The sequence below is a fragment of the Chroicocephalus ridibundus genome, chromosome 4 (genome assembly GCF_963924245.1).
Source record: "Chroicocephalus ridibundus chromosome 4, bChrRid1.1, whole genome shotgun sequence".
In the NCBI taxonomy this organism is placed as follows: Eukaryota; Metazoa; Chordata; class Aves; order Charadriiformes; family Laridae; genus Chroicocephalus; species Chroicocephalus ridibundus.
In genome coordinates this window covers 1,359,730-1,372,843 of record NC_086287.1, presented here as the reverse complement: position 1 = coordinate 1,372,843, position 13,114 = coordinate 1,359,730, and the positions used below count along the sequence as shown (strand labels likewise).

The 13,114-nt window shown below is 48.3% G+C and overlaps 1 protein-coding gene across 1 annotated transcript; it reads left to right on the top strand.

Annotated features, from left to right (window-relative positions):
- The first annotated feature begins 8,552 nt into the window (after window positions 1–8,552).
- On the top strand, window positions 8,553–11,919 carry LOC134514175 (secretin-like). The gene is made up of 5 exons (XM_063331584.1): window positions 8,553–8,641; window positions 8,993–9,097; window positions 9,386–9,490; window positions 10,653–10,754; window positions 11,808–11,919. The coding sequence occupies exons 1-5, from the start codon at window positions 8,553–8,555 to the stop codon at window positions 11,917–11,919; spliced, it is 513 nt and encodes a 170-aa protein (XP_063187654.1).
- The last annotated feature ends 1,195 nt before the right edge of the window (window positions 11,920–13,114 follow it).

The window sequence follows — 13,114 nt, the reverse complement described above, 5'->3', positions numbered from 1 at the left end:
TCCCCTCTTCCCTTGAAAACTAGGTTGTGCCTCAAGCCTGGCTTTTGCTTTCCTGGGTCAGCCATGGTAAAGCCAGCCCCTGTTTCTCTCCACCGTGTCCACTCCCAAGCAGGGAGGAAGATTCGCTCGCAGGAGGGAAGTGCCTCATAGCAGCCCTTCCAAACTCAAGGCTGTCTGCTGCTTGGTGCCGGTGTGCCCGCGCAGGGGACCTGCCTCTGCAGGCTCAGTCTGGCTCAGCCTCCGCATCCCGAGGCAGGGCATCTCCAGGGAGGCAGGCTTGCACCCTTAGGGGACCCTCTGGCTTAGCACCCATCCCTACTCCAGAGGAGGGGGACAAAGGATGCTCTGGCTTGCTTCCAAAGAGCCTCTCTCATCCCTACCACGGAGAGCCAAGGCACTCTGCCGGCACCCAGGGTACCACTCAGGCACCAGTGGAGTGCTTTTCCTCTTTTTCTTCCCGATTCTTAGCAAAATGTTTCAAGCGTTATGTTTTTTTTTTTCCCGGTGTGAACCAAACACCTAATATTTTTTCTTATTGTCTTCTCTCAAAAGAGCTAAGTTTTACTGTGGATTTCGCTCCAGGATTTGGCTGGAAGCAGATACAACTTTGATCAAAATGACTGGGGTCTGCTCCAGCACAGCCCAGAGCTCCTAACACAAAGGTCTGGCTGTCCTTGCCCCTGGGTAGTGCTGCCAACCACGGAGACAACTAGCATGTCCAGTGTCTTCCTTTCAGACTTCAGAACACTTTCAGGAATGTGACATTTTATACTTTTGGCCCCCACATTTTAACTTTTTAAACTGGTGCACATCCAGAAAGGTGCCATATGTTGCAGTAAAACACAACACGTCGCCCACCTGCCTTGTTGGACTCTGCTGCGCAGCCGAACAGAGCAGAGGAGAGACAGAGGCAGTCCAAGCAGACCCAAGAGCAGCTCAGGAGCTGAGCTCTCTATAGGCAGATAGAGAGACGGCCACCCACAGCCTAGATCCAGACACCTTCTTGGCTTAGAGTAATTTGGCCCTTCTGAAACACATGCTGACACGGAGGGATGTGTTGCTTCGAGGAGAGGGCTCTCCCATTCCAGGGCTGGGACTCCAATGAAGCCCAGATATCTTGTCGTACTGGGCATGGATGGGGAGGGGCATACTCCCTGCTCACACAGCCAGTCTTACAGGGAGCGATACAGCCCATTTGCACACATCGAGGCGCTGGGAAGCCAGCAGAACAGAGAATAAACGTGGCTTTTCCTTCTGTTTTGTGTACTGCTTTAAGCACAAACATCCAAAAGGGACTCCAAGGGGCTGGCGTGCTTCTGTGACGCTGGATTTATTCCAAGACAAGGAGAGCTCCCACACCTGCTCAGGGTTGGGGAATAGTAACTGCGTCCACCTTGGAGCTTGGGAGTGGGGTATGTGTTTTTCTGAGGTCCCACGGCCATATGGGACTGTGATTTTCCTTCTTCCTTCCCCTCCCAAGCCCACCTACAGCTGCCCCTGCCCACCCCTTCCTCCCATCCCACTCTTCCCTTTTGCAACCAAAATTACAAAATCAGGTGGTAAAGATTAAAACCACTCCTGAAACCATCCTGTGCAAGAAAGGAGCATTTAGAAGGCTAAATCCTCCAATCCCCTTATTCCAATTAGGGTCCTTTCTCTTACAGACCTGGGAATGATGCAGGAAAATGACTCCAATCTGCTCTCAGTAGACAGCAGCATCACAGTCAGCTCCTTGGCATGGGGAAGGTCCACCTGCAAACATAAAAGAAAATCCCCACTGCACACATGGACTCACACGCAAACATATTAAGAAAGAAAAAAAAGAATGGGGGAGGTAAAAGTTCCTGAACACCCCATAAGCTGATTAAAGGGTATTTTACTTTTACGTAGGAAGGATTTAGCCATGCAGTTCCTAGTACCATCTGACCTCAATAAACTCCCATGCCATGGGCAGGCGCTGCCATTGGATGGGGTCACAGCCTGTGCCTGGGCTCCTCGGCGGTCAGCTGCACCTAGATGGCTTCATCAGAACTTGTGACAGCATTGCTGGACATGTGCGGTGGATGAGACAGACCTTCCCCAACCTTCTCAGCCTCTCGTGGCCCTTGTGCACTTAGCCATCTCAAAGCCACAGACCTCAAAGAGATCAACACAGAGGTTGCAGGAGCATTTTGGGATGTGCGTTTTGGCCAACCAAGGTGTCTCCATGAAGAAGAGCAGCCCCAGCAGATCCTGAATTGCTGCAGTAACACAGCTAGGGTCTGGACAGTGGACAATCTGTCAAGGGGTGCTACCTTGTAAAGGTTGCCCTGGATAAACAGCACCCCCAAAGGCTGGGTGGGCTTTCCTGATCCAAGGCAGGAGCAACAATGTCCCCATGACACTGTAGGAGATTTATCCAGCCTATTCTTAAAGCTGTCTGGAGATGGAATCTGAATGCATCCACCCTACTCCTCCAGCCACAAGCTCTCTTCTGATCCCGTGTATCAATTTCTTTGAAGTGTGAATGGGAATTTCTCCCCTTCAAAACCCTGAATGACCTCCCAGAGCTTTGTATGCTGATTTTTGAGAGCCTGCCTGCATCCTTGCGGTGTGGGGGTCAGGATACCTAGCTTTATGATGAAACCTTCTCTTTTTCAAAATGCAGTTTCTTGTAGAAAAAGGCCAGGCTTGTGCTCTCACTAGATATTGCCAAATCTGGGGCTAATACATTTAACAAAGTTGTAAGATACTGCATTTTACACTGCAGGTTTGGTGACCCCTCCCTCCCACTGTAAAGAGGAGAAAAAAGACCTTCCTCTGTGCCACTCGCAGCTTTGATGCCTTTGGGATGGGTCAGCTTGTGCACAGTAGCTGTTGGGTACCCTTTAATGCAGAGCCTTGGTGTCCAAGTGGCGATGGCCCCTCTGTTTAACCTTCGCTCATTGCCGCGCACGAGGGTGTCCCCAGCCGACAGCGCGGCTGCTGTGAACAGCCCTTGCACCCGTGGCAACTGGATTTACTTAATGCCGTTCACCACAGGTCTCTCCACGCTGCGCATGTCAGTCGGCGTCAAGCCTAAGCACAAGCGACTGCACAAAGATCCTGGTGGCTTTACCCATGGCAACGTCCTCAGGGCGGCTCACCTCCCGCTCAGGGATGGCCCCCAGGCTCACAGACACCTTCTCCCTCCTGCCCCGGGGCGTCTTACAAGCTAGAACATAGGAAGTTCCGTTCAAATACACGGAAAAACTTCTTTACGGTGAGGGTGACCGAGCACTGGAACAGGCTGCCCAGGGAGGGTGTGGAGTCCCCTTCTCTGGAGACTTTCAAGCCCCGCCTGGATGCAGCCCTGAGGGATGTGCTTTAGGCAATCCTGCTCTAGCAGGGGAGTTGGACTAGATGATCTCTAGAGGTCCCTTCCAACTCTGAAGATTCCGTGATTCCGTGATTCCGTCTCTCCCCGCTCTCTTCGAGCAGTGTTGAGGCACGGCCTCAGCGCTCCTTAGTGTTGCCTTTTTTGGGGCACTTTGCTACACATCCTGTAAACACGGTGGTGTGTCCCATAAATGGGTAAGTCACCGGCAGCTGGTGGCAAGGATCAGTTCAGCCCTGACTTCTCGCAGCTTCGGGTACGACAGCTCTGCGAGGGCCAGGGATCAGATGAGGGCAATAATTTCCTTTTCCTTAGTCATTCTTAGAGTCAATGACGGGGAGCTTTTCTCTGCAATGATGCTGCACAGAGATGATGGGTTAGATTACAGGGATTAATGGATGATTTAATCGTGCTTTGTGCCTGCTGGATGCAGGCAAGGGGAATCTCCACTCCCGCTTCGAATGCTCATGCAAATGGAGAATGGGAAAAGCAAGGTATAAATTCACAAAGCTCCATTCAGCTGATACTGCTAAGCAGTATTTTTTATCGCTCCTATTTCCATAATGTCTCCTGATGAGAGTTTAATCTTAATTCTGGTTAAAGGAAAACCAGGTATTGTTTCAGAATTGAGGATTTTGTTTGGGTTCCGGTTTATTCAGATATAAATTTCAGCTTGCAAAAGCTTTTGAATTTCCTTGCATGAATTTCCTCATCAGGGGCCTCAGGAGCTGCATTTAAGCTCAAGCGCGCGGTGGTCACCTGCGTTGTGTTCCAGCAGCACCGGGCATGGCCACACGCTTTTCTACGCTATCACCTTTTCACTCTCTGACACCGTCGCTGCAAGGCAAACCCCATTTTTTGTTGCAAAGTAGATAAATCAGGTTACCTAGTTCATCTTCTTCCAGTCCCCAGAAGCTTTTACCCTGCTGTTAACTCACCCTCTGCTGCCATCATGGGGCCACCTCGTCACCGCAACCTCTTCTGCGTGCCTCTTAGCTAGACCTGTTCAGATTCTCATAGCGAACTGAGTTTGCCCCAGAGCTTGGGGGCCTTTCAGACCCATTGAGGTTATCTGCAAAGGAAAGGAAAACAAATTAGTCATTTTTAGCTCCCTATATGTTATTTAGCCATTTTTTTACAAACTTTTTTTCCTCCTTGCCTTGCTCCTACACGGTCATTCTCAGTTGTAGATGACAACACCACCATGAGCCCAAGCTGAAGCCAGCCACCACCGATGCAGACATAAAATATGCATACAGAAAATATGAAGATTTAAATGCAAAGAACAAAAATACAAGAACGGCGGATGTCACTAATGTCACTGGGGGCTCCCAAAGCAGGGCTGGGTGCCCAGAAGAGCTTTCAGCTGCCATGGGAGAAGGACGTGACTCACACGGCATCCGTATCCCAGGGCATGCTGTAGTGGCAGAGATTGTAGGTCGTTTGGTTGGACTCGATGATCTTAAGGGTCCTTTCCAACCACGAAGATTCTGGGGTTCTGTATAGAGAGGAAGCGCACTGAATAAGGCCATAAGAGTACAGCACGTTGTATCAGAGGGACGGCGGGAGGGCTGCAGGAGGAATGCCAGCATGTTGTCACAGAAAGGAGAGGGAAATGGTTGGGGAATGCCTGGATGCGTGCAGGACTGACCCGCCCTGTCTCAAAGGAGGAAACGGGCTCCCCTGTCCAAGCCATGGCTGCGACACCTCTCGATTCTCCAGTCCTGGAATGGGAACCCGAGTGTCCCTGCTGTTTCTTCCCCTCCCTTTTGCAGGGGTCTGGCTGCAGCCGGCACTCAGACCCAGTGGTGCTGAGGCTTCCTGCTCGCCAGTGCGTTGGTCACTCTTCCAAGGGAAAGCTGACAGGGAAAACCAGGACGCTCCCAGCCCTCTAGTCATGGGGATACCCTCTGCTTTTCCAAAGAAAAAAAGATAAGTAGACAAGAAAAAGTGTAATATAGCTCCTATTTCTCCAGTTGGAAGATAAGAAGATTTATTTATAATGATTAATCCTTCCAAGCTAGTTTATACAACATAAAGAAGGAGAGAAAGGACATAATCCTATTTTCTCCCTCCATTTCCATGTCACGTTTAGTATCAGTATTTGAGAGCAACCAGCTCCAAACCCCAGCAAAGGCAGGGAATATATTCAGGATGTTTTTTATGCATGTGTAAGTATGCTTCTTTCTTTGAAGCTCTGATACAGTCTGTTCTCAGCGGACCCTTCGCAGACATGGCTGTGAAACCACAGCTTGAACGGTATTGTCCACTCGTGCAAAAGTCAGCCCTCATCCTACTGATCAGACAATGTTTGCCCTAAAAAAGCGACGCATTGTTTAGCCAAATCGCAGGTACACACATACACTCACCAACAGTTCCCGGCAATTGCAAACAAAACCCAAGCCAGGATTAAAAAAGAAGAACAGAAGATTAAGCTCCTATCGAGAGGTAATTAAAGCCAGGAGGAGAGATAATGATGACAATCATAATGAATCAATTGGTACAGGGATGTTTGCCCAACAAATTACTGTCATTGTAGACAGAAGCAGGAATTATTACAAATCAGCAGAAATACAGTCATCAAACTGCTGCGAATGACCCGATCTGGTTTAGAGAGTAATTAAAAAGACATTCCATCCTTGACGCATTATTTGCTGTTAATCATGATTACTCATATTCGTATCTTTACCCAAATAATTGCTTCTGATAAGGGCTGCAGATTTATAGGGGGCCGTGGAGAGGAGTGGGCCAGTGGTGCGTCGTAGCCAGCTGAGAGCCTGGAGTGCCCCCGGTTCGGTGAGTACCGCTGTGCTGACACGGCCAGGCTGGACCGGCTGCCTCCTTCCCTCTTGCGGTTTTTGGGTGGTGGATTCCAGGTTTCCGTGATGCTTTGCTGACCCATTGCCATGAAGCCATCCATCTCCTGAACAGCATGCTGGCAATATGTGGCGTTTTCCTCCTCTGGAGCAACCAGAGGAAAGAATGCAGCCCAAAGAGCAGCTGGGCCAGAAATACGTGGTCTTTAGTTTTAGGCAGAGCACAATGGATGGGCAGGAGCAAGAAGCTGCACAAACTGGCTGCGTACCAGCCTTTTTGTAAGCTCTCCTAGCGGCCGTGCTCCTGCAGGGTGACGGGAGCCTTGATTCAACAAAGCCTTTGGGCGCAATCTGAGATTTCAGCAGTAGGATTTGTCTGCTGGAAAGATGTGAGATGCGCCCAGGTCCTGGGCTGCCTTGGTGTGCATTTCTTTCAGCTGAAGGGCCCAGCTAGCTAAGGAGTTTGCGTTTATTGAAAACTAGCATAACTGGGGAGGGCAATAAAAAGCTTGGAAGTATCTTAAGAAGGTTAAAGAGCTCTACTGCGATGACACTGAAGATCTACCTGCTTCTGGGGTCTGACTGATTAAAAAAACCAATGCAAAACATCATTATTGATACACAGGAGAAGTTCCCCAGCAGCCATTACTGTTCCTAGCAACCTCAGCAAGACAAAGTTATGTCCAGAAAGGGAGCAGACAAGTTGATCCACTTGATTAGCAGCTAGAAAGGTTATGAAGAGAGGGAAAACTCTGGAGCTAGGGACGGGGTTTAAAAATGGGCTCTTCTTAAATGCAGTGCTCCAAGACAAATGACAGCCCAGGTTTGGCACAAGGAAGGCCAAAATGCTGTGGTGAGATCCTGGCTGGGGGTCAAGGCATCGCGTGACAGGTATTGTACAGACTGAAAGACAGGCCCAGAATCCAGGTTTCCCTTCTCTGAAGGGTGCTGTGCTCTGGTTTTGGGGGCTGTTTTCAGCTCTTTCACGTCCCTCAGCTGGGAAGCAGTACTGTGGAGTCTTCTGTTTCGTTTGGACTCCAATAAGAAACTGATCTTTGAAATATCTCTCTTGTATTACTTGTTCTGTCCCCCTCAAAGCCAAATCAGGCAGAAAAACACAACACTAAAGCATCAGAAGTGTGTGTGAGATGAAGCTTATGGCTCCTTAATCACACAAAACCTCTCACCCGTCTGCTCTGCAACCCCCATTAAATATTTGTGCTGTGGCTTACAGCGAATAAATTTCTGTATAAATCCCCCAGTCTTCTCCTTCCTCCTCCTCTTGCCTCTTCTCATCTTCTCACCAGCAAACAGTCCCAGAAGGGCAGCTAGAAAGTGTTTGGGAAACTCCGACAGTCCTTTAATGCTCTTTGTACTGTCTAGTTTCAGACTAAAATAAAGCCGAAGTGGGAGGACTTTGATTTTGAGTTAGCAAGTCCTATCTGAGAGTTTGCAGGACAGCAACTAAGAAAGCAAGGTTTGCTTCCTTGCAGGAGGAAGGCAGGTATATTATAAATTACAGATATGGCTCCTGTGTAATCCCCGGGGAGACGTGAGCACCCTCTTACAAAGGCACATACACAGCTCTGCAGGCACAGGGCTGCACAAAGAGCCTGGAGATAAAAGGCAAAAACATGCAATGGCTTGTGATAAACAAAATACGCTTCCCTTGTCTTTTTATTTCAGTAAGAAAACAAAATATAAGGTTCTGCTGTTTCTAAAATGTGTATTATTTCTTTTTTCCTTCTTGGAAGATTACAGGACAGGCAGATATTGGCACACACAGGAGCTTTTCCCTTCCCCTGCGTGTAGATGAACTTTTTTTTGGTACATGCCTTTTTTTTCTGAAAAAAAAAAACAAACCGAGCAGGTTTCTCCTGGGCATCCTCTAGGTACACTAATAACTGTCCGTGTGGGATGTTTTCATAGGGGCTTTAAATCCTCTCCCTGAAGGCTCAGCTCTCAGAGACTTACAGTAGAATGGGGTTTATTCCCTGGTGTCGTGCCGCTGGTGGGTTAACTCACATGATACCTCCCCGTGTACTCGAGGCGTATTGTACTGACCCACGGCAAAACTCCAGCACAAGCATTTCACACAGCCAACCTCGGAGCCACGCTCTGGGGCTGCAAGGTGGTGCTGGTGACGGGATAACAACCACAAACAACTCCAACCGACGGGCAACAGGAACGGTTTGAATTGTTCATCTTTTGTATTGTAAAGAAGTACTGTCTTTGCTGGTAGGAATTCCTGCCTAATTTAGTTATAGTGGTGTTATTTATATAGCTGTGTCTTCTGTGTGGCAAGTGAACTGCACCAGACAGAGAGCAAGGTCATTTGTTCTGCTGCTCAGAAAACCTTGTGCTTTAATTCAGGAGAGAACATGGTTTCCCGGATGACTGCTCTGTGGCAACTAATTCTTCCCATGATTGTCCTATCACACTTGTCAGCATCTCTTCCATCCCGGGAGAGGTAAGCATTTCTTGTGCCTCTGCTTCCTTTTTCTCCGTGGCGCTTTGTTGAAAGAGCCTGCTAGCTATAAAGTCAGCCTTTTATCTGCCTTCCAGAACTCGCATCTGCTTGGCTGTTGGATTTTTTTTTTCTTCCCTAAATTGATTTAGTTAAATGACTGCAAATGTCGTAAACATTTTTCTTGCTTAAGAATGGAGACATTGATTTGACTTAATTCAGGAGAAAAATCAGGACGCCAAACAGATCAAACTACAGTAAAAAAAGACACTCTTGAGTCTGTTTTCCTGCTAGGTACTTCTCCGGTCTTCAAACCATCCCTTTTCACCTCTTTTTTCTCTCCTAACCTCCCAGGACTGAGAGACATGCTGATGGGCTCTTCCACAGTGAGCTGAGCAAGATGAATGGCAATGCCTACGTGCGGCAGCTAGTCAAACACCTGGTGGGCCTCAAGGAGAGGTAAGGACCAGCCAAACCCACACTCCTGGGGCATGGAAGTCTCGAGCAGGAGGTGGGATCCCAGCAATGGGGGGATGCCCCTGCGGCTGAGCTGTCTCCAGCTCCAGAGCCAGTCTGAGCACTGGCTTCATCCAGAAGATGCCCAAGATGAAAGGAGCCAGAAGAGAAGAAGGGGAGGGATACAGGGGTCCTTGATGGTGGGAAGAGAAAAATTTCTGTGTCTTGTGATAAGCCCCACGTCACATGGCTGGGAGGAGCAGCCGTTGTACTGTGTTTTCCCTGACGCAGGTCCCAGCGGCACTCAGATGGGCTGTTCACCAGCGAATACAGCAAGATGAGAGGGAACGCTCAGGTTCAGAAATTCATTCAAAATCTCATGGGCCGCAAGCGCAGGTAAGAGCTCTGTTTCCTGGGGACTGGGAAGGCAGCTTGGGCCATGCAGGCTGCAGGGAGGCAGGTCTCAGCTCCGAGGAAAGTGGGGTGGCACGACCAGTGGTTCGGAAAACCCAAGACAAGGGCAAGCGAGCTGGAGCTTGGTCTCCTCCCGCTAGGCTGTGCCTGGGGCTGCTCTGCAGTAGCAGAGAAATCCCATCAGCCTGCCTCGCCGGTCACTGCAGGGGGAGCAGGACACAAACCTTCCCACCGAGGCCATTTCTAAGCATAAACCGACATTTTCTGTTGCATATGCCCATCAAGTTTAATCCATAGGACACAAAACATTCATCGGATCACAGCCTGGGATTTTTTATTTGCATTTTGATTTAGGCTTTTGGGGAAAGTTGTAGGTGATTTACCTACTTCAAATAACTACCAGAGAAAATGTTTGTAGATAAATGGGCGCCGTAGCAGAAGGAGGAAGACTCGTGGGTTTCATAGTCCCCACCCATGGCTCTGACTGCCAAACTGGGCAGGCTTTACAGATGATCATATATATGGCAAATATGAGGTCTTTCATCCAGCCAAAATATGGGACCAGTAGCTCCCACTGAAGCCACGTATGAGCACATCATCAGTTACAATATGTGGTGCACTGCGATACCGCTCACATCTGCTGCTGCCCTTGCTGCTGGTATGTTATGAAGGGACACCATTGCCTGGAGGGGTTTCCTTCAAGCTTGGTCCTTTCTTCAAGGCAGAGACACAGCACATCGATTCCCTCCCATCTGTTCGGGGGGCTTTGATATTTTCTGGGACATGCACCACTAACAAAATCCTGGCAGATGCAGTAGATTTTTAATTTCCAAATGCTGGAAAAAGGTATATATCCATGGACGGAAGGACATGCTAGTACCGTGTAAAGAGGCAGGGTGCAGTGCATATTAAAACTTGTCCATTTGCCAGTTGGAAAGAATCTGAGCCTGATTTGAAGAGGATACTTCTTTTCCTTCCTGCACATCTACGGTGACAGTCAGCAGGTTAACAGAGCACGGACCATGGGACAGGTCGGTGCGGGGGTGAACCTGCCTTCCAGACAGCAGTGCTGCTTTACAGCTGTGGTGGTTACACTATTTGGGGTTTTTTTTAAATTACTATTATTTTTATTTATCTAAACCAGCTCTCCAGGCCCAGTCAACACAGACGTGCAGGGGAGAGAGGAAGAAAACAGCCATGAGGAACTTTGCTTTATGTGGTTGTACCAGAGCTTTCTGAACACCAGGTAGGTAGGACAGATTTGGCACCTCTGTGGCCCTGATCACCACAGTACTGAAGCCAAAGGAGGACTTCTGGTAACTTGTAAATGCCCTGGTTTTGCCCCAAGCGCAGAAATCTGAGGTAATGCAGCAGATAAGAAGGGCTCAGCTGAGATCCTCAAAAATATCCTCAAAAAGGGAAGGGTGGAAGATTTATTAAATTGTCCGTATTTCAAGATCACTTCTGCCTCATTCCCCATCAGGTTGTGAGGCACTGTCCCGGGGACCGTCACTGCGGAATTGCAGCCCTCCACCGCACACTTCTGTACCTCCTGTCCCTCCGCCAGCCACCACGCTCCCGGGGCTGGTCTGCAGAGCTAGAAAAGCAAATGCTTTAGTCTAACTGCAAGGTGGCACGTGGCAGTGTGCAATCTCACCTGATTTCCCTGCCTGCCTTCACAGTAATCTCTGTTTCGACGTGCCAAGCCCACCTGGATTCAGTTTTGCCTTACCTAAAGCAAAGCTGGCATTGAGATTGACAGCTAAAACGTGCCAAATAAAAGCCAGTTATTAAAAATAATAAAACACAGGGAAATGAAATAGTATCTTTTTCTAATCATAGAGTTGTCATCCTGGGCTGAAACAGTTGTTCATCCCATTAGGAAACCCGATCTAACAGTTAAAATAGAAAGCCTTTGCTACCCTGTCTTGATTCAATTATTAATTCAAACAGCCGCCTCAGGATGGGGTTATCGCAGCATCTGAACATTGTCTCTTGCTAGTGAGCAACCACTTTCAATTAGACATCTCGCTGCTAAATCACTAAAATTTGGAGCAATAAGCGAGTTCTTAGTACCTCTTGTCCACATTGCCTAGAATCAATGGGGATGATAACACCAATGGGCTTGCCTGGGCATTTCTGGGGTGCCTGGCCGCAGCCAGCCATGATCTGGGTCCCTCTAGCATACATTTGCTCCTTGGAGTAGTCTTTGAATTTTACAAGGTGGCCTTGTCACACTTCCTGCAGTCCGCGCCCCCAAGGAAAAACAAACTATCGCTCGTTTTTTCCCTTCCAACAGCCACTCGGACAGCGATGCCAGGGAAGCTGCTGCAATTACCAGCCAGTACGTTTGCCCCATCTCTAAGCAGCTGGTTGCAGACATGAAGGAAGATACGGACAGTTTCGACTGAAGGTGAAGTGAAAGAAAAAGCCAAGGAGTCGGCTTTGCATGTATATAGCCTTGAAAATAAAACAAGGAAGCTACTGAATATGCTTAGGAAAAACTCATGAGATATAAAAATAAAAATAAATATAAAAAAATAAAAAATATAAATATGAAAAAAATAAAAATAAAAATTCTGAAAAGCATCCAAACCCCTATGAAACCTCTTAGAATATCAGGAGTGAAATGCATGTCAGTGTGAACTGGTGTCAGTAGATGGAGCCTGAACGAAGCACATCACTTCCACTTTGTGTTAGCATCTGGCTGCCTGCTTCTGAAGTCAAATAAAGATTTATGAGCTACGCCCGTGCTTTGGCTGCTTTGTGGGAAACAGTAATAAGGTTGGTACCATTACTAGGTTTTGGAGCATCAGGAATGTGGGGAAGTATTTTGCCAGGCTTCCCCCACCGGAGGGGATGTTTGCCAGGCTTCCCCCACGTGAGGCCTGTCAGGACTAACTGGAGTCCCCGGCCACATCTTCTGTGGCTGGGACTCAGGACTGCTCACAATCCAGCTGCACAAAGAGGCCAGTATCAGGGCCTCCATTCAGCAGAAACTTAGCCACTGGCCAGGTTTTATTGCAGAGAAATGTCCTGAGTGCTGGGCAACACAGCTACACACTGTAAATATTGCTTCCACTCCATTCTGCCCCTGTATTTACTGGCCCGGCTTTCTCACAGCCACTAAAGACAAAGCTCCACTAGGAGGAATTTGTTCCCACCTTTTAACGAGGTTTACATATTATCCCTGGCAGATGCACCTTCTGGCAGACACTAGCCAGCAGGTTCCTTCCTCTGATAGAACAGCAACTCCACCTTTCCTGTAAAACCAACAGATTTTGAAGAAGAGCTCTAAAATAAGGAATCCTCAGCTGCAATTACATGTGCCTACTGCAAAACTGCTCAACCCATCCTGCACCATCAGTTTTTACCATTTATGATGTACCTGACACCTGGAAAGAAGCTAGACCCTCTCAAATGTTCATCTAAGCACTCATTCCCTTACAGTGATGCTGAAATACTGTTCTCGCAGACCTTGACATTTGTTTATTTTCGTCCATAGGAAATCTCTGCTAGGATAGCAACCTCTTGAAGGACCTTTGGAAGGAGTGTTGACAGTCTGTATGTTGTTAAGCCAGTAATGGCCATCTGGCAAATGCAGCA

What these genes read in the sequence shown, in the direction of transcription:
- LOC134514175 (XM_063331584.1), top strand. Translation starts at nt 8,553, where the DNA reads ATGGTTTCCCGGATGACTGCTCTGTGGCAACTAATTCTTCCCATGATT. An exon ending in CTGGTGGGCCTCAAGGAGAG is followed by an intron (nt 9,098 to 9,385) that starts GTAAGGACCAGC and finishes TCCCTGACGCAG; the next exon opens with GTCCCAGCGGCACTCAGATG. An exon ending in CTCATGGGCCGCAAGCGCAG is followed by an intron (nt 9,491 to 10,652) that starts GTAAGAGCTCTG and finishes TATCTAAACCAG; the next exon opens with CTCTCCAGGCCCAGTCAACA.